Consider the following 20,103-nt stretch of genomic DNA (forward strand, 5'->3'; position numbering starts at 1 on the left):
CAGGCTATCATATCTTGAATTGTGTTAAGTTTCTTGTGTTGTTGAAGCTGCAGTCATCCATGCAAGCGGAGCATTCCATCACACTCCTGACTTGTGCCTTATCGATGATGGTGAGGCTTTGGGGTAGTAGAAATGCATTGCTTGCTGCAGAATTTCGATCTCTCTTCTAACCGCAGTTTTTATGTGGTTGATCCTAAGTTTCTGGTCAATGGTAACCCAGGCCATTGCTGAAATACTTCGGATGTGGCCCAAAAAAGATTGGATATCTTGATTCTTAACTAAAATAATACAAGCTGAATTTCTAAAGTGGGATTTGTTAAAAGTGGGATTTTAACAAAAGGGTTGAATAGTCTAAATGATATTGGTGTATTTGGTGTAGCCAGTGTGATTTCAAATGTATGGCATGGTCACGTGAATAACCTTAAAAAATCTGAATATGTGCAAATTTTAACTTTTAGGAATCCATGACTGATTATACAGTGCCTTCTTCATCATTGTCAGATTCTGTGTCTTCTGGCAGTAGCAAAATAGAGGACTCCTTGGCCAGCAATGTAAGTAAGCCAAAATAGAGTACGTTGTCATTTTCTTGGACATCATGATGTGCAGTTCCACTTCACGAATATTTATGATCCGATGAATATTGTCTTGAGTAATGTGCTTTAAACTGAAACCTGGGAGTGCCTTTTAGGTAATCTCATCACCAGGTTAAATATATCATGGTTGAATATCTCTTAAAATGGGAATGGCAGACATGTTTATACACCCTAGTACTGACTGTTGGCTCCTTTGAAATATTGACTTATTTGACTTATTACTTTTTTTTACTTATTTTAACTAAAGCAGCCTAAATGCATTTTAAGACTTCCCACTCCCTAAGCACTTTTTAGAAACTTGGTGCATATGAAGTTGTCCGGAATTTTGAGCCATTAGAAATTAATCCTGAAGCTTGCATTCTTTTATATCACCACAGTCCTCTTGTGTAAATGGGGATAAGGATAATTCTTGTAGTAACTTGCTAAATGTAATTATTAGTTCAGGATTTTTCTGAACATTTTTGGATACTGCAGTTTTTCTAGTTCTAGTGAGAGTGTGATGTGTGTTGCCTGCATTTCAGGTGCCCCTGCCCCACACCCTTCCCATCCCCAGGAGGGAGACTCTACAACAGAGCTCCAGCCTGACACCAGTCTCTCCCGCCACTGTCGACTTCACCCTCAAGGTATGTACTTGATCCCTCTAGGGGTATTTTGATGTGCAGGGAGAGAGCTGGGTGTGATGCAATTTATACATCGTTTTACCCTACATCTTACCTTCCATCACCTCTCTACCTGAATATCCCATGTCCATTAAACTTGTCATGGTCTGTAATAGTGGCTACTCCTTAATATATTTACTTATCTGGTGTATGCTTTATGGCTGAAGAACAGAAATATAAATGGCAATCACACTTTATCCAAAATAAAAATACTTTGTACCTGCAGTGCCACGGGTGCTCCAAGCTGCGATTTCAATTTAAACAGTTTAAATTGCTATTGCAAGTGTTGTACAGTCTTCTATGAAGTGTCTTGTAAGTTTGCTTCTGTGTTGTCAACAATTGCCTAATAAGGTGCACTGCTTGCTGAACACCACTGTCAGGCAGCTGTATTTGTTGTCTTCTATGAATTATTTTTCTCAAGAACGGCAGATGACATTACATAGCTTGGCTATCGGTACCCCAGCAGTTGGTGAGAACTAATTATCTTGATTTCAAACTGGATAATGGCTTTGGATCCTACAAATTTCCAGTATGATTAGAAGCAGGGTATGAGAATGAGGTGAAATGTAAAAGGAAGTAATATATACATAATTCAAGTTATTATTTTTCACTAATTGAACAAGAAATTAATGATGGAAAATATTGAAATGCTAAGTTCTTTCAGCACAATCTCCAAGACTTCCGAATCCACCCCAAAGCGTGCTCTCCAGAGCAGTGCATACTATTCCCAGCTGGGGCCTAAGATTTATCTTGAATTCCCTGTTTTTATACTCAGTGTGCCTGTTCAGAAAGCAAAGTATCCCTTGTTTTCTTAACTGCCTTATCAGCTTGCACGTTTACTTCAAGCATTGTGAATATGTACTCCAGATCCTTAAAAATTCTGCACTTTGGATTGTGCTGCCTCTGCCATGTTTCTCCCAAAGTGCACCATTTCATACTTACGTACCTTAAATCACATCTGCCCATTTCACCAGTCTGCTGATATCCTCACCATTTGCTATGTTCAGAATGGTAGCCCCTCTTCTCAAGTCCATAACCAGAAAAGCAATGGTCCTAATGTTGATGTAGTAGCCCTATAACACTGCAGGATTATTGGTGCTGTGGATTTCTTCGTATTTACCTTGGTGTAGAATCTGTGAAAATGTATCAGTTGGAAGAATGGAGAATTTGGAGCAGGGCTTTAGGGCTGCACAAGTGCAGAGAGGAGGGTTAATGCCATTGCCTGATTTAAACTTAAAACTGAGAATATTCAGTTTGAAACTTTGGGGGGTTGGGAGCCAGTAAGAAAATAGGTGATGGGTATGTCTGAGTTGGTGGGGAATTGAATATAAGCAATTAGTGAGTTGAAGTTTGGGGAGGTAACAGATGCGAGACAAGCCAAGAGAACATTCATATCGTCAAGATTGAAGGTGACAGATGAATGTTTCAGCAGTATTTGGGCTGAGGTGGAAGTGAGTATCAATACAAAAGTGTAAGTAGGTGATCTTTGACGGAAAGAATATGGCATCAGAAACTCAGCTTTGTATCAAATGGAACACCATGATTACAAACAGTTTGACTTAATCTGATTTAGTTTTCAGATGCAGAATTTGGCTTCAGTCGTCTTGTTGAGTGAGAGGAAATTGCAGCTCATCCAAAACAGTATATCAGGCAAACAATCTAGCAACAGAGGCAGTGGAGTAGTTGAAAGAAATAATAGCAATGTAGATCTGGGTGTCATCAGCATACGTGTGGAAGCTGAACAGTGTTTTCAGACGAGCACTGCGGATGTGACAATAGGTACTTGGGAAACCCTAGAAGTACTGTTATGCAAATGATGGAGAAATGGCAGAAAATGTTCTCTGTCCTGTTGGAGGGTTAGAATGGAACCATGGAAGAATAGTCTCTGACCTGGACAAAGTGCTTATTGAAAGCCTCTCCAGTGGGTGATCACGTCAAATACTAGAAAGGGTGAGGCGAAATAACTTATTGACAGGGCGACAATGAGTATTATTTGTGACTTTGGGTTGTTTTGGTGCTGATTGGAGAGAGGTGAACAGAGTTTTTGAATTATAGGCAGGGATTAGGGAAAGACGGTTAATTATTTTGAAAAGTGACAGCACACTGATGATAGGGCAATCGTTTTCGAGAGTGAAGGGAACATTAATTGTTTTTGAAAGTGCAAGGGCTAGTAATTTTGTGGGAATCATTTTGTGTTTAGAAAGGGAAATTGGATAGTCAGTTCAGTAGGGAAAATGTTGAGTCAGGAGATGAGCCTGGGTAGGGGAGAGGACCATGCTATTGCAATGAATGTGAAATGATTTATTCTGAACCTGTGTTCAATCTAATTTACTATTCAATAATGTTGCATATCCATTTATTCTCCTACTTTTAAAATGACTGCCTTTTGAGGACATTAGCGAAAGTTGGTGGTCCTGATTCTATCCTGTGCTTTTCTAATTTGACTGAAAAGCATTTCGCTTGCTTATTCTATGGTAGGTTGATAGTTGTGTTACCCAGCTGTAGAATCTTTCAAGGACATGTGTGCAGGCCAAACAGGATAGAGATGGCAGTGTCATATCCCTGAACGCAATTAGTAAACCAGTTGGTTTTTACAACAGTTTGGCAACTATTATGATTGTTTCTTTTCTGACAACAACCTGCACATTGCCAGGTTTGAGTTGAGTTTCGCAATTTGTCATGCTGGGATTGGAGCGCTCAAAGTTTAGATTGTTAATCCCAATTCCATAAGCATTATGTGACCCTTGAGCACTTTGATGCTGGGTATAGCATACCGTGATTGTGGCATGACAAATGAAGGTGAGACAGCAATGAGGGGGTAAATAAAGATGAGAGCATACAATAAAGTTAACAATATAATACATCATAAAACTTTAGCAATGATTCATGTTCTGCCACCTTGAATTTGTGTCTTCGCTGACTTGGTACTGTAGAGGAAACTGCAGTCCAAAGACTGAAATGTTAATCATTCCTGTACATTCCTCCTCCTTTGCTTAACATCCATCTTTAAATGAATAAGCCTTCACCCAAGTGAGAAACATGATCTTTTATATTTCCTTGCTGCATTTAATCTTTCCCAGCAGGCAGTGAAATTTATATATTCACACTGCGAATATTTCATTTCCTTTTGATATTGTTCCTGTTTTGTACCAGGAACAGGTTTTGAAGCTTTACCTGTTTGATATTATTCATAAATTATGCAGTTAATAATTTAGTATTTGCAGTTGCACGCTTTCTTGGAATCCCCTGATAGCCAAGGAAGTAAAAGGGCTCAACATTTGGCTCTAATTTCAGTAAGGTTAAAGTCATCCAAAGTTATTTTACTAAACGATGATGCGTAGCGACTCATTCTGAAAGTACAAATGAATAATGGGTGTGGACAAAACTAGGATGCTCTGTGATGTGCTGCACTACCTGCCAGCACTTGCTGCAGCTTGTGTATTTAATAACAGGGGGAACCTATTAGCCTTTGTGAGGAGAAAAATAATACAGCATAGCCAAATCTATGATTTTTGTGGACATTCACTGTTTAATTGCAGTTTTTGGCACACAACCCTCATTACAATTCCTTCAATCAAATTGAGAGATCCATCAGTGCCAGCAATTAGATTTAATGACTGTAAAACCGCCACCATGCCTTTGCAACATTGGTGCACGTGAAGTCATCGTGTTGACATCTTGCATGGCATGGCTTTTTTTGCTGAACTAATTCTAGGCTTCCAGCGTGCTAACCAAGAATGCCTGGAATGTTGGATAATCCTAAAAAAGGCGAAATGTCCTTGGACTGTTGTGCCCTGCTTGCAAACTTTGTAGCAACCAAGGTGTGCTTTGCATTGGCTCAGGGCAGATGGTGAGGCGGTTGGATTCCTTGTGTGCAAAGCCAACCCCGTCAATGCAAAACTAAGCAACTGTGGGTGTGTGTGGTATGTATGTGTGTGTTGGAATGAGTGATCTAGTTTTATAGAGATTGAATTTCATTCGGAGAATGGAAAGCTCTTGTTGCAAAGGTAGGTGACATTTTATCTGATGTAATTTTCTAGATCACGTTTTAGAAAATGCAACAAGTTTTATTTTGGACGTTTTGAGAGAAAGTTTTAGGATGTTTAAGCCTTTTACTTATCAAAATGTTTTTAAAACACTGGTGATTTAACTTGCAATGTTTAGAGCTTTGGCATGTGTAATTGATTTAATGGGATGCAAGAATCTCAACATTTTGAAAATATCAATGAGTTTGATGTAAATTATAGCAATGCAAATTTATTTTGTCCCTCAGGGTTTGCTCAATTATCCACTGTTTCATGTTACTGTATGATACTTAGGAAATGAAGTTGATGTGAGAGAGAAATTTTGTTCAAGCTTTTGAATGTTGTAGAAGCTATTTAGTATACGAGATATGTTATTGTTATTTTGCAAATAATACCTGTATATCATTCCCTGATTTACCTCAAGCTTAGATCATTTTTTGAAGTCTTTTTGTATTATTTTTGAATTGTGAACATTGTGACTTGGGATGCTAAATGTTAAAGCAAGATTGTGATGTTAAATTGAAACTCCCTAAAAAAGAAGAAAGTCTAGTTTGAACAAATGGCAAAAAAAAATGCTTCTTCTTTTTAAGATGGAATGTGCACGAAAGGCATGGGAGAATTCACCAACGGTAGGTGAGAAAAGCTCTCCAGTGACCTCGACAGCATCATCAATCAGCAGCGGTAATGGAGGTAGCAGTAGCACTTACAGTTCCTTCTCCAGTGCATCCATGCCTCCTATTCCAGTAGCCTCAGTCACACCCACTACATCCTTGTCAGGTAACTACAAAGTAGTAAATCTGTTGTGCGTTGTGTGAATGAAGATTTATCTGTGAAACGGCAAATTTAAGTACTCAACCTTAGCGTAGAAACATACATAGAAACTAGAAGGAGGAATAGGTCATTTGTCCTTTTGAGTCTGCTCCACAATTCATTTTGGTCATGGCTGATCATCAAATTCATATACTAATCCCGCCTTTCCTCCATATCCCCTGATCCCTTCAGCCCCAAGAGATGTATTTAATTCCTTCTTGAAAACACAATGTTTTTGCCTTACTACTTTCTGTGATGTGAATTCCACAGATTCACCATTCTCCGGGTGAAAAAATTTCTTCTCACCTCAAATTGTGACCCATAATTCTTGACTCCCCCACCATCGGAAACGTTCTTTCTGAATCTACTCTGTATAATCCTGTTAGAATTTTCTAAGCTTCTATGAGATTTCCCCTTGCTCATCTAAACTCCATAATAGAATATGATCCTAACTTAGTCTCTCCTCTTGATAGTTCTACCATTCCAGGGATCAGCCTGGTAAACTTTCACTGCACTCCCTCTATAGCAAAAATATCCTTCCTCATACAAAGACACCAAAACTGCCCAAGTGTAGCCTCACCAATGCCATATACATTTGCAGTAAAACATCCCTGTTATACTCACATCCTCTCGCTGTGAAGGCCAACATACTGTTTGCGTTCTTTACTGCCTGCTGTATCTGCATGTTTACTTTCAGTGGCTGATGCATGAGGACACAAGGTCCCGTTGAATTCCCAACTCTCTCAATTTACACCCATTCAAACAATAATTTGCCGCCTTATTTTTGCTACCAAAGTGGATAACCTCACATTTATCTACTTTATACTGCATCTGCCACACATATGCCCACTCACTCAGCCTGTCCAAATCTGCATCCTCCTCATAGTTCACTCTCCCACCCAATTTTATACCATCTGCAAATTTAGCGATAATATGTTTAGTTCCCTCATCCAAATCATTAATATATAATGTGAACAGTTAAGGTCCTAGCACAATCCCATTAGTCACTGTCTGCCAATCAGAAAAAGACTTATTTATTCCAACTGTTTGCTAATCTGCTATGAGACCTTGTCAAAAGCTTTTGAAAGTTTAAATAAACCACATCCACCAGATCTCCCTGGTCAACTCAACTTGTTACATCCTCAAAGAATTCCAGTAGACTTGTCAAGTCCTTTCATAAATCCATGCTGACCGTATCTGATTATACCACTGCTTTTCAAATGCTGTGCAGTGAAATCCTTGATAATAGACTGGCAATTTCCCTACTACTGACATTCAGCTCACTGGTCGAGAGTAGCCTGTTTTCTCTCTATCTCTCTTTTTGAATCGCAGGCTTACATTAGCTACCTTCCAATCTCTAGAAATCATCCTGAGTTCAAAGACTTTGGAAAATGGCCACCAATTGATCAGCTATTTCAAGGGCCACTCTGGGATGAAGATTATCAGGCCCAATAAATCCAGTAAATTTGCTACTGGCTTTAGGAGTTGGCAATACTATTAAACCCAGTGTAAAAGGAGGTCTGCTTTGCGCAGATGGTTCCCCAGCAGTTACATTTTCAAATCATTTACATGTCCTGAATGAAAAAGTAAAACATCAGCAACTGCAAAATGTCCCATATTTAAATGAATATTCCTTCACCTAAATGAGAAGCATGATCTTTTACATTTTTATAGCTGCATTTCATCTTTCCCAGCAGGTACTGAAATTTATATGTCTGCAACGTGAATGTTCCCTTTTGATACCTTTCATGTTTTGTACCAGGAACAAGTTTTGAAGCTTTATCCATTCAATATTCTTACATCATGGAGTTAATTTAGTATTTGCAGCTGTGTGCTTTTTCTGTAATCTCATGATAGCCAAGGAAGTAAAATGGCACCTCATTTGGCTGCAATTCCTCTAGTTTCAGGAAGGATAAAGTCAACCAAAGTTATTTTACTGTATGGTGATTTATGACTCATTCTGTAAGTACAAATGGGTAATAGGTATGGACAAAACCAGGATGTCCTGTTCTGTGCTCCACCACCAACCAGCTTGCCAGCACTTGGTGCAGCTTATGTATTTAATAACAGGGAGCACCTGTTAGCCTTTGTGAGGAGAAAAATAATAAAGCATAGCCAAATCTATGTGGATCTTCACTGTTTCATTTGCAGCTGTTGGCACACAGCCCTTATTGTAATTCTTTGATATTAAATCTTTTAATCAAATTGAGACCCATCAGTTCCAAGCAATTAGAGTTATTGATTGCAAAACCTGCTACCATGCTTTTCCAACATTGGTGAAATTGAACAGTCATTGTGTCTGCATGGCATGGATTTTTTTTGCTGAACTAATTCTAGGCTTTGAGTGCTAACCAAGAATGCCAGGAATGTTGGATAATTCTGAAAAAAGTGAAATGTCATTTGACTGTTGTGCCCCAATTGCAAATTTTGCCTCCCTCATCAAAGACTGAGTCTACTGCAGTAATGTACCAACCAAGATGTGCTTTGCATGGGCTCTGACCAGATGAAGAGATGTTGGATTTGGGTCTGTTTAAAATGGGGGAAAAAGTCAGAAATATTTTCACGTTAATTGTTAGTTTTTTTGGTTTGAAAATGCCTACAAGCTAGTTGTTGCAGGTAAACTTGGACGAAGCAAATTTCTGATCAGATTTACATTTTACGTATTTTCATTTATGCTCCATCTTAGCACTGGCTGGCGTAAATATAGATAATTGCTAAATGTGCATTCAAATTGATTAGATTGCGATTGTATAAGCTAAGCAATATAGTTTTTCTTGTTCTCAACAGGTACAGGAACATATACTACCTCCTCGTTGAGTACAAAAGCAACCACCACTTCCGACCCACCCAATATTTGTAAAGTGAAGCCTCAGCAGCTGCAGAACAGTAACATAGCCCCTGCAAGCCACTTCTCGCAGCTAGGTTGTGTAACCTCACTCATACCCCCTCAACAGCAAAGTCCACAGGTGTATGTCTCCCAGTCTGCAGCAGGTATGCAGTGAAACATCTGGTCAGCAGATTTGAAGTTATCAAAGATTGCTTGGTTCCCAAGTATTTTTTAACTGCCCATGAATTTCACTTGAGCAATTTTATAGTAGCTGCCCTAATGATGTAGTGTTTGCCAGAAGAAACAGCATATTTCAAAATAGGTACAGTGACTAACCTATTTACAGTGTTCTAACCTGTTTGGAATTGTACCCAAAAAAATCAAGGGTCCTTGTAGCTTGTTGAAAATTCATGTTCTTTGTGTTTATTTACATTCTTGTGATAGGAATACTAATTTAAGGAACACTGACATGGTCTCCTAGCTTTGAAATGCAGTTTTTCCTTCCACTGTGCATATTTGTTGCATATGAAGTTGGGTCTGAGCAATTTAATCTGAATGCATCAGGCCTTAGTTTATTTCAGTTAAAACAACAACTTATCTAGGAATTTTACAACAATGAAGATTAATAAAGTAGAGACCAGTATGAGCAGAGCTGAAGGAGAATTAATTGTAAAGCTAATATCAATATATGTAAAGAATGCCTAAAATTTCTTCAACTGAAAGGAAATGCTGTTTGTTTAACAGACGTAAAAGCTTTTACATAACAAAATTGTCTTTTGTTTTATCTGGTATTTAGTTTGCTTTATGAAAACTTGTTTAAACGATGCAGTTTATATTGTATTGCACTTCATGAAAAGTGCTTTTGGGAAAGTTGAAGCTTAGTGCACCCATGTGCTAGCCATTCTCGAGTCAGCATACAGAGGTTCTTTTTAAGGTCGTCTTCAAATTTGCATCTGTGAGCAATATGCTAGTTTTCACTAAAAATTAATGTCTTGACTGTTCTAGACTTTATTTTGCTTTTAACACTAGTTCAATTTGTCTTATTTTGAAAATGCCAGCAATGATTGAATTTTTTTATGGTTGAATACAGTAAGTGTGAAGAATAAAACATTTTTGATTTCATTCATAGGGCCTGCGGGACAGATCCCGACCTTTTACATGGACACCAGCCATTTGTTCAATGCACAACATCCCCGCTTGGCTCCCCCATCTCTGGCTCAACAGCAAGGCTACCAGACCGGCCCTTCACAAGTATGCCTGTCAGAATCTCTCAGCATTTATATGATTTTTTGAGGATAGTACATTTGGGTAGGACATTAAATTTTCTTTTGGCCAAAGTAAACCTACATGAGGACACTTCATTAACTGGGAGTTTCCAGTTTTATTTTTTCCCCTTCAGACCTGTTGAAAGGTTTGTGCTTCAGGGCCTTTTGTCTTTAGCTACCCTTGAAGTGAATGAATACCTAAGTTGGGGACATGCTGCTTTATGTTCTTAAATTGCTGGCGGGCCACCAGCTTCCTGGGTAAATCACCAAAGCAATGTTTATGATAGTTGCCAGTTAATTTGTACAGTCACTTTAGTGTGACATACCAGAGAAGATATCTAAAGAAAAAAATATTTTGTACGAAGTAACATCATGTTTATAAATCTATTACTGATATTTGGATTACTTGTATGCCTGCAGACTCCTATACTTGAATGCATTTCTGTGAATTCTGATTGACAAGCTGAAAGTGGCATTGAAAGGTTCTTTGCCTAATCAATTCGAGTTTCCGCAATGAACAATTATGATAGAAGGAGTACATTTAGGTACAGTCTTGAGTGAGGGCTGCATTTATCTCTCAACACTAGAACATTGTACTGAATTCAGAGAACCTGTTCACTATGCCCCTCTTCCAAAAGGATAGTCACTATTGAGAACATGTATTACTGTTCTTGGGGAAGACTGTTGACTGTGGGAAATGAGTTATGGATTTACTTCCTGCAGTTGTATGCTTAACAACATCTCTATTTTCTTGTGGAAAATTTTATTTTGAGGGAATGTGATGTTTCTTGAACTAATTGCTTTCCTTTTTATTGCATTAGCCAACTGCAGTTCAACAGATCTCAATACCTATATATGCACCAATTCCGGGTCAACCACAGGCTCAACTGAGTTTAGGAGGGGGCCCTTCTGTCTCCCAAGCCCAGGAAATGTTCAACACATCTTTACAACCTTTTAGGTAAAGTTGCTCCCAGCAATTTTTAATCTGTATCGTGGCAGTTACACATTCAATTTTTTTCTCCTTGTTATTAAGACTAGTGGCTTCTCTTGATTGGTACAAATCCTATCAAAGGCCTAGTGTAAGCCCAGCCCAGAAATAACTAAGTGTTCAAGCAGTGGTAGCTCCCACTGATCAAAAAGAATAAAAATTTCAACACTTGAATCAACATAATTTGTGTAGTTAGTACTACTATTTAAGCTCGCAAGACTCACTTTTTTTTCTATTCTGTTCTGGATACTTTGGTCTGTGCTTAATTTTTTGATTTTTCCCAGAAGGTTTACTGTGTAAATCAGCACAAATATTGTGATTCAGTTCTTGTCTTGCAGACCTTGCATTCCTTTCCAAAAATATCTAATGCTTGTAACACATTAAATTTGAATATTATTTGGGACGTAACTTGAAAATGTAATTTAAAGATATCCTCATGCGCTTATCTGTATCAGTGCTGTTAACTTTTTGCTGCATTATTTCATCCTACAGGACCCAGCAGGCTTTCATGCAAAACAACCTCTCCCAACCATCCCCTGTAGTTCTCTCGAGTACAGCTTTACACAACTTCTCTGCAGTTCAAGCCCAAGATCTAGCTAAGGCTCAGTCTGGTTTAGCATTTCAGCAGACTTCCAATGCACAGCCTATTCCTATCCTATATGAGCATTCATTAAATCAGGCGTCAGGTCTGGCTGGTTCTCAACTTATTGATACCCATCTGATACAGGTATGTACAAATAATTTACTCATTGGTTGAGGTTAATAAGGGCAATATTGTTTGTATTGAAACTTTTTCAGTCTGCATTTATGATCAAAAGTGTTGCATGGGTCTGCTTTTAAAGGGGAACTCTAATCAATGGCATGTGCAGGGTCTGAGAACAGGAGAGGCCGAAGCAGGCAACTACAATATATGCTACCATACCTTTCAACATTATCATAGGAAAGTAAGTACTCCCTCTAAAGAAATATTTTCAAAAGAAAACAACATATACATTATCTGTATTGCTAGTAATTAGTTTAATCAGAAAAATCATGTAAATTGATTTTCATGTCGTTGTTTTAATCCAGCACGAAAATACAGAATGATAAAGTAAATTAGGCTAAATATAAACTCTTGGGGGCAGGTATGCCACCATTTTTGCACGCTTATGACTCTACTCTACTCAAAAATGAATCATTCCAATAAGTTATTCACCAATACAGGCGATCCTGCTTCTCCTAGTACATGCTGCTTTAATTTTGAGGAATTCAGCTTGTTACCATACTGCGTTTTACTAAAGACGCCTTATATTTATTTGGTTCTCATAGCTCAACATGGCCAGATTTCCTAGAAAACAAATGTATTTTTACCTCCGTTTACTGGTAAACCTAGCTACTGTTGAGTCACAAATATTGCCTAATTTACATAGTCATACAAGCTGAATTCCTCTGGGGCACAGGACTGTGATGGTGAGTAGCCTATCAGAAGTTTTACAGTTTTTAAATAGAGTAGAGTTCCCTTTTAATTAATTGTAAAAAATGTGCCATTTAAAATAGTTATTCTTTCTACCAATGTACTTAACGACTTGTTTCTGTGTAGGCGAGGCCAGGTCTTACTCAGCCGTCCAACCTCTACACAGGCCAGGTTCAACAACCTGGCCAAAATAATTACTACAGCACAGCACAGTCACCCAATGCTGCTCTTCAACAGGTAAAAAAACCATTGGGTGTCTTTGTGTCTAAGATATCAGAATAGTCTAAAAAGGCAGCTATGTTTTAAAAAAATGTTAAAATTGAGAGCATCCTCTCTAACACTCTGTGTACTTGCAATATATTCTGGTTATCAATTGTTTGACTAGCTCTTAATTTTCCTTGTAATATATTTTCTTTTCATCATGGGTCGAGGCCATCTCCCTCAGATGGGAATATTTTTTGGGGACTAACTGTCAGCGCTTTGTCCATCTCGTTCTCTAATTGATTGAGGCAGTGCTCCAGTGGAACCTCAGAACTGATTCTCTGAATTTGCATCCTTCCTGTGGGACACTGTCTGAACTAAAGAAACGTTGCTAGCTTTTCTATTGTCGCTGTTCGAGTAAATCAGTAGATTGGTGTAATTGTGTACGACTGTTAGAGAAATTGAAGAACCTGTTGTTACCAGTGCTGACTGTTTTCATTTCCTCATAGGTAACTTTACCTCTTCCGGGTTCACAGCTTTCCTTACCCAATTTTGGATCAGCAGGACAGCCTTTGATTGCTTTACCCCAATCGCTACAACCTTTACAGCACACTCCAGCACAGGCACAGCCTCACAACCTGAGTAGGCCAGCACAGATCAACCAACCCTTTAGGGGTCTAATTGCAACAGGAGCACAGGCTGGCATGATTCCTGCACCAGGCAAGGTAGGGATATGAAAGGGATTGATCAGTAATTAATTGGAATTGTTTTTATCATCAAATTTGGTGTAAAAATGTGTTCAATTTGCAAATGTGTAGACGTTTAGTTGACATTCAGTTGATAAAACAGTTTTGTAACTGTTAAGCTTACAATATTCATAGCTAGGATGTGTGAGTAAAAGTGAAATATTTTCTTATTTCAGATGCCTGAGATGGACCTAAAACCTTATGGATGTAGTGTAGATGTAAAACCAGGTACACCACCAATTAGTGTACGAAGTATTACACCAACCTCCAGTCCTTTCAGGTAAATTCTGGACAATGGAGAGAAAAGTAATTGTGACACTACGTAAGGATCTGCACGTACATTGATAATATCAAACTATACCCCCGCCCCCAGTTGCCCGTTTTTTTCCAACTGCTATTCCACATCCTAGGCACCGTGCAGTCCCCATCCCAATCTCTGTTCCCTCACTCTTGATTCCATCCCCACCTTAAGTTGCTTCTCAGACTGAAGCAAACCCTTCTGGCCCTTGTCCTCCTACTTGATCCATAGCTGAATTTCTGCCTGCACATCCTTTCCCTCACAAATAGGACCTACATCTATCTCCTTCATTACTGCGCATCACTGTAACTGCTGCTGGAACCCTCATCCATGCTTTTGTTCCTTCCCAACTCAACTACTCCTGGCTGGCCACCTATCTTTTCACCTTCCACAAATCTAAGCGCGTCCAATTCACCGCAACCTGTTTTCCAGCTTGCACCATGTCCAATCTAAAACTAATCCTTATTCAAGTGCCTCCATAATGTTTCCCCTCTTCACCTCTAACTTCCTCATTTTTACAGTGCTTCAAGAGCTTTGCGTTTCTCCAGCTCTGACAATGATCAACTCCCACTTCCTTCGTCTCACTGTTGATGGCCATGCCTTCAGCTTATTTTTAGAATTCCCAGCTGCATTGTCTCTTTGTCCCATACTGTTAGCCACCTGACCTGACACTATTCTTTTGCTTGGTGTCAGATTTTGTCTTGTTAGTTCCCTATAAAGTAGTTCAAGACTTTTTTCCTCGTTAGAAGTGCTATATTAATATAAGCTGTGTTGCTGGCACTCAGTGAGAACATTGATTGGCCTGTATGTGCTATTCCTGATGATGTATTTGCTTGTTGAGGCCATTTGTTGAGCTGAACAAAAGTCATAATCACCCATGCAACTTGATCACACCAAGTTAATTCATTGAGATGTATTAGATACATGGTACATTTTAAAATGTTAGCAATATAATAAGACAAGGGGACACTAATCTACATTTTAACTATTCGATTTTGAAAAAAGCATTGCTCTGTAAAGGGGTTCTGTCCTTTATCATCTGTTAAGTGATATATGTCATACCTTTATTATCCTATAACTGCAGACAAATACAGATTTATCTTTATAAACTTGCATTTTGTGATTGATTTTTCATTTTTAGAGCCAGTTCTACGAGTCCAAACAGTCAGTCCAGCAAAATAAACAATATGGTCTATCAGAAACAATTTTCCTCTGCAGCAGGGGTTCGGATTGCACAACCATTCCCAGCACAATTCCCACCACAGGTGTGTATTTTTAAAACCAAACTGAAGACCCTTTGGCTCTAATACCTTTATAACACTTTACTTTTGGGTTACATACCTTCAGATAACAACAACACCTCAGCATTTTTGAAGAGCATGCAGAGGCTTTTAATCTTCTTCTGTCATGACTGGCTCATAAAATATTTTGTAACCAATGTATTTTTTTCTTGTGGTGTAGAAGGGGAGATTCTTGGGGCTAAGTGACAAAGTTTAAAAACTCCAAAGTCCACATAGCGATTGCCTCCCCAGGCTGGCATTTCAGCTTGCAGTCTGTGCTTCTAAGCATTCAGCTTCCTTAAAGCTTCTTATTCTTTCTGCATGTAATTTTATTTTATCTGTAAAATTTAGAATTTTTATACCAATATTTTGTGGCACTTTGTCCTTTAAAAGCCAAAATTTATTATTTTATTTCTCAGAGCAAATTGTGTTTTTGATTGTAAATTGGTGTCAAAGAATAAAGATGCTAGATGTTGTCATTGTAACACTATAAACGCAGCCTAAAATGTCTATTGTGTAAATATACATTAAACAGGAATGAGAAGTACATGAGCAAGGCAGTAATCAATAACATACCCAGGTGAATAAACTTGTTTGGTAGCATGTTAGAAGTTAACGCTGTTCCTGCCATTTCTGTTTTTTGAATAGTCTCTTGAAACGTTAAAGCCAACCCAATAGTGTGACCTTTAATTTTTTTCATGTTTGTAAAGGAGCAACTGCAGAAAGAATACTGTAATTGTGAAGGACTGTACTGTAATCAAATGGCTGCGATTGTTTTTAAAAAATGTTATATCTTTAAATTCTGAAGAGTCTTCACTGTTGATAGGAGTATGTCTTTGTTCTTGATTTAGTTTACTTATCGTAACACCAGTTTTTATGCTTAATTTACCAGAACCTTTTCTACTCAAATGTTTTGTCACTACAATGAGATTAGATTTCTTTTATGTTATTTAATTCAGACTGTCAAGTAATTGGGTTAGTTATTGGGTTAACTATTGGAAGTCTCTATTTGTGTCTCCTTGCCTGAATATGCTGACTGAAGCAGAAAGATGCGCATATAAACAGCTCCGGTGTATTTTAACAATATGGCCATTCTTTGTGTGTGTGTGTGTATATAGATTCATAGAATCCCTTTAGTATGGAATGGGACCATTTGGCCCATTAAGTCTGCACTGACAACAATCCCACCTAGGCCCTACCACTGTAACCCCATGTATTTACCCTGCTAATCCCCCTGACACTAAGGGACAATTTAGCATGGCCAATTCAGCTAACCTGCACATCTTTGGAGTATGGGGGGAAACTGGAGCACCCCAGAGGAAACCCACGCAGACATGGGGAGAATGTGCAAACTGCACACAGTCACCTGAGGTTGGAATTGAACCTGGGTCCCTGGCGCTGAGAGGCAGCAGTGCTGATCACTGTGCTAGGCTGTTGATTGAATGGAGCATCCAAATTTGGAACCCAGTTTGATGAACATTTAACATCCACAGACAGAAACTTTACAGCGAGAGTCACTGGGCGATGTTCAGAAACAAAGAACCAGACTGAATTGCTGTCTCTTTTGCTTTTAACCAATTGGAACATTGACCGTTACTGCCTACCCAGTGCAAACGTATCAATTCTCAACCTAAATAAAATGCATCTGATATGAGGATCCTGTTTTGCCTTCAGCCTTTGTGTTTTATGTAGCTTCCACTTGTGTTAAAATGATACTGCTGATTATAATGCAGGCGTCACACAGTCCGGACATGAGAGGGGAATTACATTCCATTCTAATTGTTTTCACCAGATGCTTTCCCAACCTAACCTGGTCCCTCCATTGGTAAGACCTCATGGAAATACTTTTTCAGCTCCTGTTCAGAGGCCTCCAATGCCCCTGGCAAATCAGATGCAACCTCAAATGACCACAGGTATCATCTGCCATACTCGTCCTCAGCATACACCAAGGGTTCCTTCAGGACCTACACAGGGGATCCGTGGAAACCAGGCCCAAGCTGCAATGATGGCTGAACAGGATTTGAAGGTTAGCATTACTGGCAGTTATGTAGAAAAATTAATTACATAAATTATACCTGTTAAAAACCTTGATACCAAATGCGACTGTGGTCCTAATCAGAACATGAAATGTGGACAGTCAAGATTCTGCTTAAAAATATATGTACATTATTCTTATAGTGGCTTATTTATTAATTAATTGATCTGGAACATTAAAGAATGCCACTATTTTTATTAAGTTGGGAAAGTACATTAATTATCAGTGCTGGCAGGCATATTGTAATCAACCTATTCCTGCTGCAGTTCTTAAATTTCTAACTTTCCACTTGCATGAGGAGTATGAATTACCATTGACCCTGGGGATAATGAAAAATAATTATATTTTTCTGCCAATAATATTTCATTATGATGTCCACACATTAATTTTCCAATACAAAGAGAATAAATCCAACCTACAAAATAAAAATAGGATTTGATATTAATTAGTTTTCTTGGAGGAACAGATTTGACACCCATCCATCCCCCTATTTCGAACTTGACAGCTTGCAAGCATATCAGCTTTGTAGCAGCTTTACAGTATAAACATATTGGAAGCCTGCTATGAATTTTTCAGGTATTTGAATTATCACAGCCATGTTGTCTTGTTGGGCATTTACACACATTAAGCAGGGAGGTTTAATAATTTTGAACATGTTTCTGAATACCATGTAGAGGATAGTATCAAAAACTTGTTTCAGAGATGCTCATATCTTTGCAACCAGTTCTTGCCTGTGTGCTGTCATTGGGTTGGTTTCCAGCACACCTTGAAAGAGGGACAATTTCTGTGAATGCTTTCCAGCTCTTTGCCACATTACTAGATCTTTTTTAGTGCGTGCCTCCAGTTCTTGTCCAAAAGGTTCATCAAAATACTCAATTGTTTACCCCTTTATGTTTAAGGCTAAGCAGCGAGCCGAGGTGCTTCAATCCACACACAAGTTCTTCTCTGACCAGCAGCAGCAGCAGCAAATCAAACAGCCAATGAGCAAGGTTCACAAAAATGAGAGCAATGGGAGTAAACCGACTGAGAGCGGAGCAGGTGTTACGAGCACAAGAGACGAGAAAGTGGAAGAAAAGCCCAACTCAAGTCAGCCGGCCATGTCAAAACCCGTTCGAACTGGACCAATCAAACCTCAGGCAGTTAAAACAGAAGAAACAAAATCCTAAGTTGCTGTGAGAACAGAGTAGGTGTTCTAAACATCCTCGGGTGTAATGAGAGCTCTTCTCTGTGAGATAAGAGCAGAAGAATAGAGCTCAAAACATGAAATTTCTTTTATAACAAAGAAGTGAGATGTGAAGTAGTTAAATGAAAACTGAACTATCTCGAGATATGCAGAATCAAATGGATCATTATTTTGAGCAACGGTAAAGCCCAGATGTGTAAACTAATCCTATGATGAACATTTAGTGTTGACTTCTGAATCTTGAAAATTTGAAAAGGCAATGTCTGACTTGTGTGGCATTTCCTTTCCATGAGATAATCACTGAAATTAAGTAAAAATGGCCAAGCCAGTGAATGGAGGCTGACCAGTTTTACACTTTTAAAGACAGCAATTTAATAATCCTCTTGTTAAAAATGTATCATTTAAACATTTTCATAAGCTTAATTACAGTAAAGTCTACAGTGATTCACTTATGACTGAGTTCAGCTCCCTTTTTGAACCTATTAAATTCCAATTGTGTTTACGCATACACCATTTTAATCACAAGTCTAATATTGCCTTTTTTGATTGTATGCTAGTATTATAGTTTTAGGATGTACTGTATTATACTACGTGAATGTAAGATATCTTGTCTATCTGCTTATGATCAATCATTAATTAGTGACTGTGCTAGCAACACAGCTGTTTTTATTACAGAAATCTTACCCAGGTTTGATACAAATAAGGTTCTGATGAAGGTACAAAACAATAGAGAATTGCTGTTATTGGTATTTGGAAACATTGGCACAAAGCGTGAACTGAAAGATTGATTTATTGATGTGTATATTTTTGTCACATGGCTGGGGTGGCACTTGGGGAAGCTACACTGCTGAAAAGGCTGCTTACCATCAGTAATGTGTTTTGGCACTCAGTTTTATTTGCTTACTTTGAAAATTCAGCTGTGATGTCTGACTTTTGAGATTTGTATTCCACCTGTACTGTGTATTCGTTTGGCATTGTACAGAAGTTAACAGCCATATTGGTATAGAAATATTATACTTTAATTTTTTCATTTGTACAGGGTTAACGCACTATTAAATATGTACGATCTTATTTACGATTAATTTGGTTTGGTTACATAACTAATAAAAATATGCTCTGAAATTTTTCAGATTCTTTTACCTTGTTTAATAGCAAATCATATTTCTTTCCTCCACTTAGAGTACTTTCATCATGCTGCCAGGTGCAATGTGTGGTATATTTTGCATTATCAAAACTTTAATGTTGGATGGAGAAACACTGACTTGGCTAATGACCATGGATTTACTTCTCTTTCCCTTGCCCTACTTCCCCTCACCTCTTCCAGATTTTACTTTCTCGTTAAAGCAAATGAGCAGTAGGATGTGTGTTTGAAACTTCGGGGCCAAAGTGACAACATTGGTTGGCTGTGTATTCTGCGATTACATAGGATAGGATATACAACACAGAAAAGGCCATTTGGACCAACCAGTCCATTTCTGGTGCTTATGCTCCACTTGAGCAGCTGACCATCTTTTTTTATCTAAACCTACAATCATCTCTTTCCCACAAGTGCTCATCAAGATTCCCCTTAAATGCATTTATGCTAATTGCCTCAAATACTCTTGGTATTCTGTAATTCTGTGGAGAAGAAATTTCTTCTGAATTCCCCATTGGATTTCTATCTTATATTGGTGGTCTCTAGTTACGCCCTTCGCCGCAAGAGGAACCATTCTCACTTATCCACGCTACCAAAATGTTTTA

At 38.4% G+C, this 20,103-nt stretch overlaps 1 protein-coding gene across 5 annotated transcripts in view; it reads left to right on the top strand.

Moving 5' to 3' along the window:
- Positions 1-19,502, top strand: part of prrc2c (proline-rich coiled-coil 2C) — an 81,796-nt gene extending 62,294 nt beyond the window's left edge. For 3 of the 5 annotated variants that reach the window (XM_080195896.1, XM_080195897.1, XM_080195898.1), the window contains exons 23-35: positions 459-551; positions 5,868-6,054; positions 8,875-9,078; positions 10,044-10,165; positions 11,001-11,137; positions 11,660-11,894; positions 12,010-12,111; positions 12,747-12,857; positions 13,331-13,546; positions 13,744-13,847; positions 15,007-15,130; positions 16,938-17,171; positions 18,080-19,502. In XM_080195896.1, the coding sequence (XP_080052022.1) occupies positions 459-551; positions 5,868-6,054; positions 8,875-9,078; positions 10,044-10,165; positions 11,001-11,137; positions 11,660-11,894; positions 12,010-12,111; positions 12,747-12,857; positions 13,331-13,546; positions 13,744-13,847; positions 15,007-15,130; positions 16,938-17,171; positions 18,080-18,346 (2,136 nt within the window). In that variant the 3' untranslated portion in view covers positions 18,347-19,502. The remainder of the gene's footprint in view (positions 1-458; positions 552-5,867; positions 6,055-8,874; positions 9,079-10,043; positions 10,166-11,000; positions 11,138-11,659; positions 11,895-12,009; positions 12,112-12,746; positions 12,858-13,330; positions 13,547-13,743; positions 13,848-15,006; positions 15,131-16,937; positions 17,172-18,079) is intronic. The other 2 variants (XM_080195899.1, XM_080195900.1) reach the window with 1 other exon arrangement.
- The last annotated feature ends 601 nt before the right edge of the window (positions 19,503-20,103 follow it).

This window comes from Carcharhinus amblyrhynchos, chromosome 9 (assembly GCF_965287045.1).
Source record: "Carcharhinus amblyrhynchos chromosome 9, sCarAmb.v2.hapA, whole genome shotgun sequence".
Classification (NCBI taxonomy): domain Eukaryota; kingdom Metazoa; phylum Chordata; class Chondrichthyes; order Carcharhiniformes; family Carcharhinidae; genus Carcharhinus; species Carcharhinus amblyrhynchos.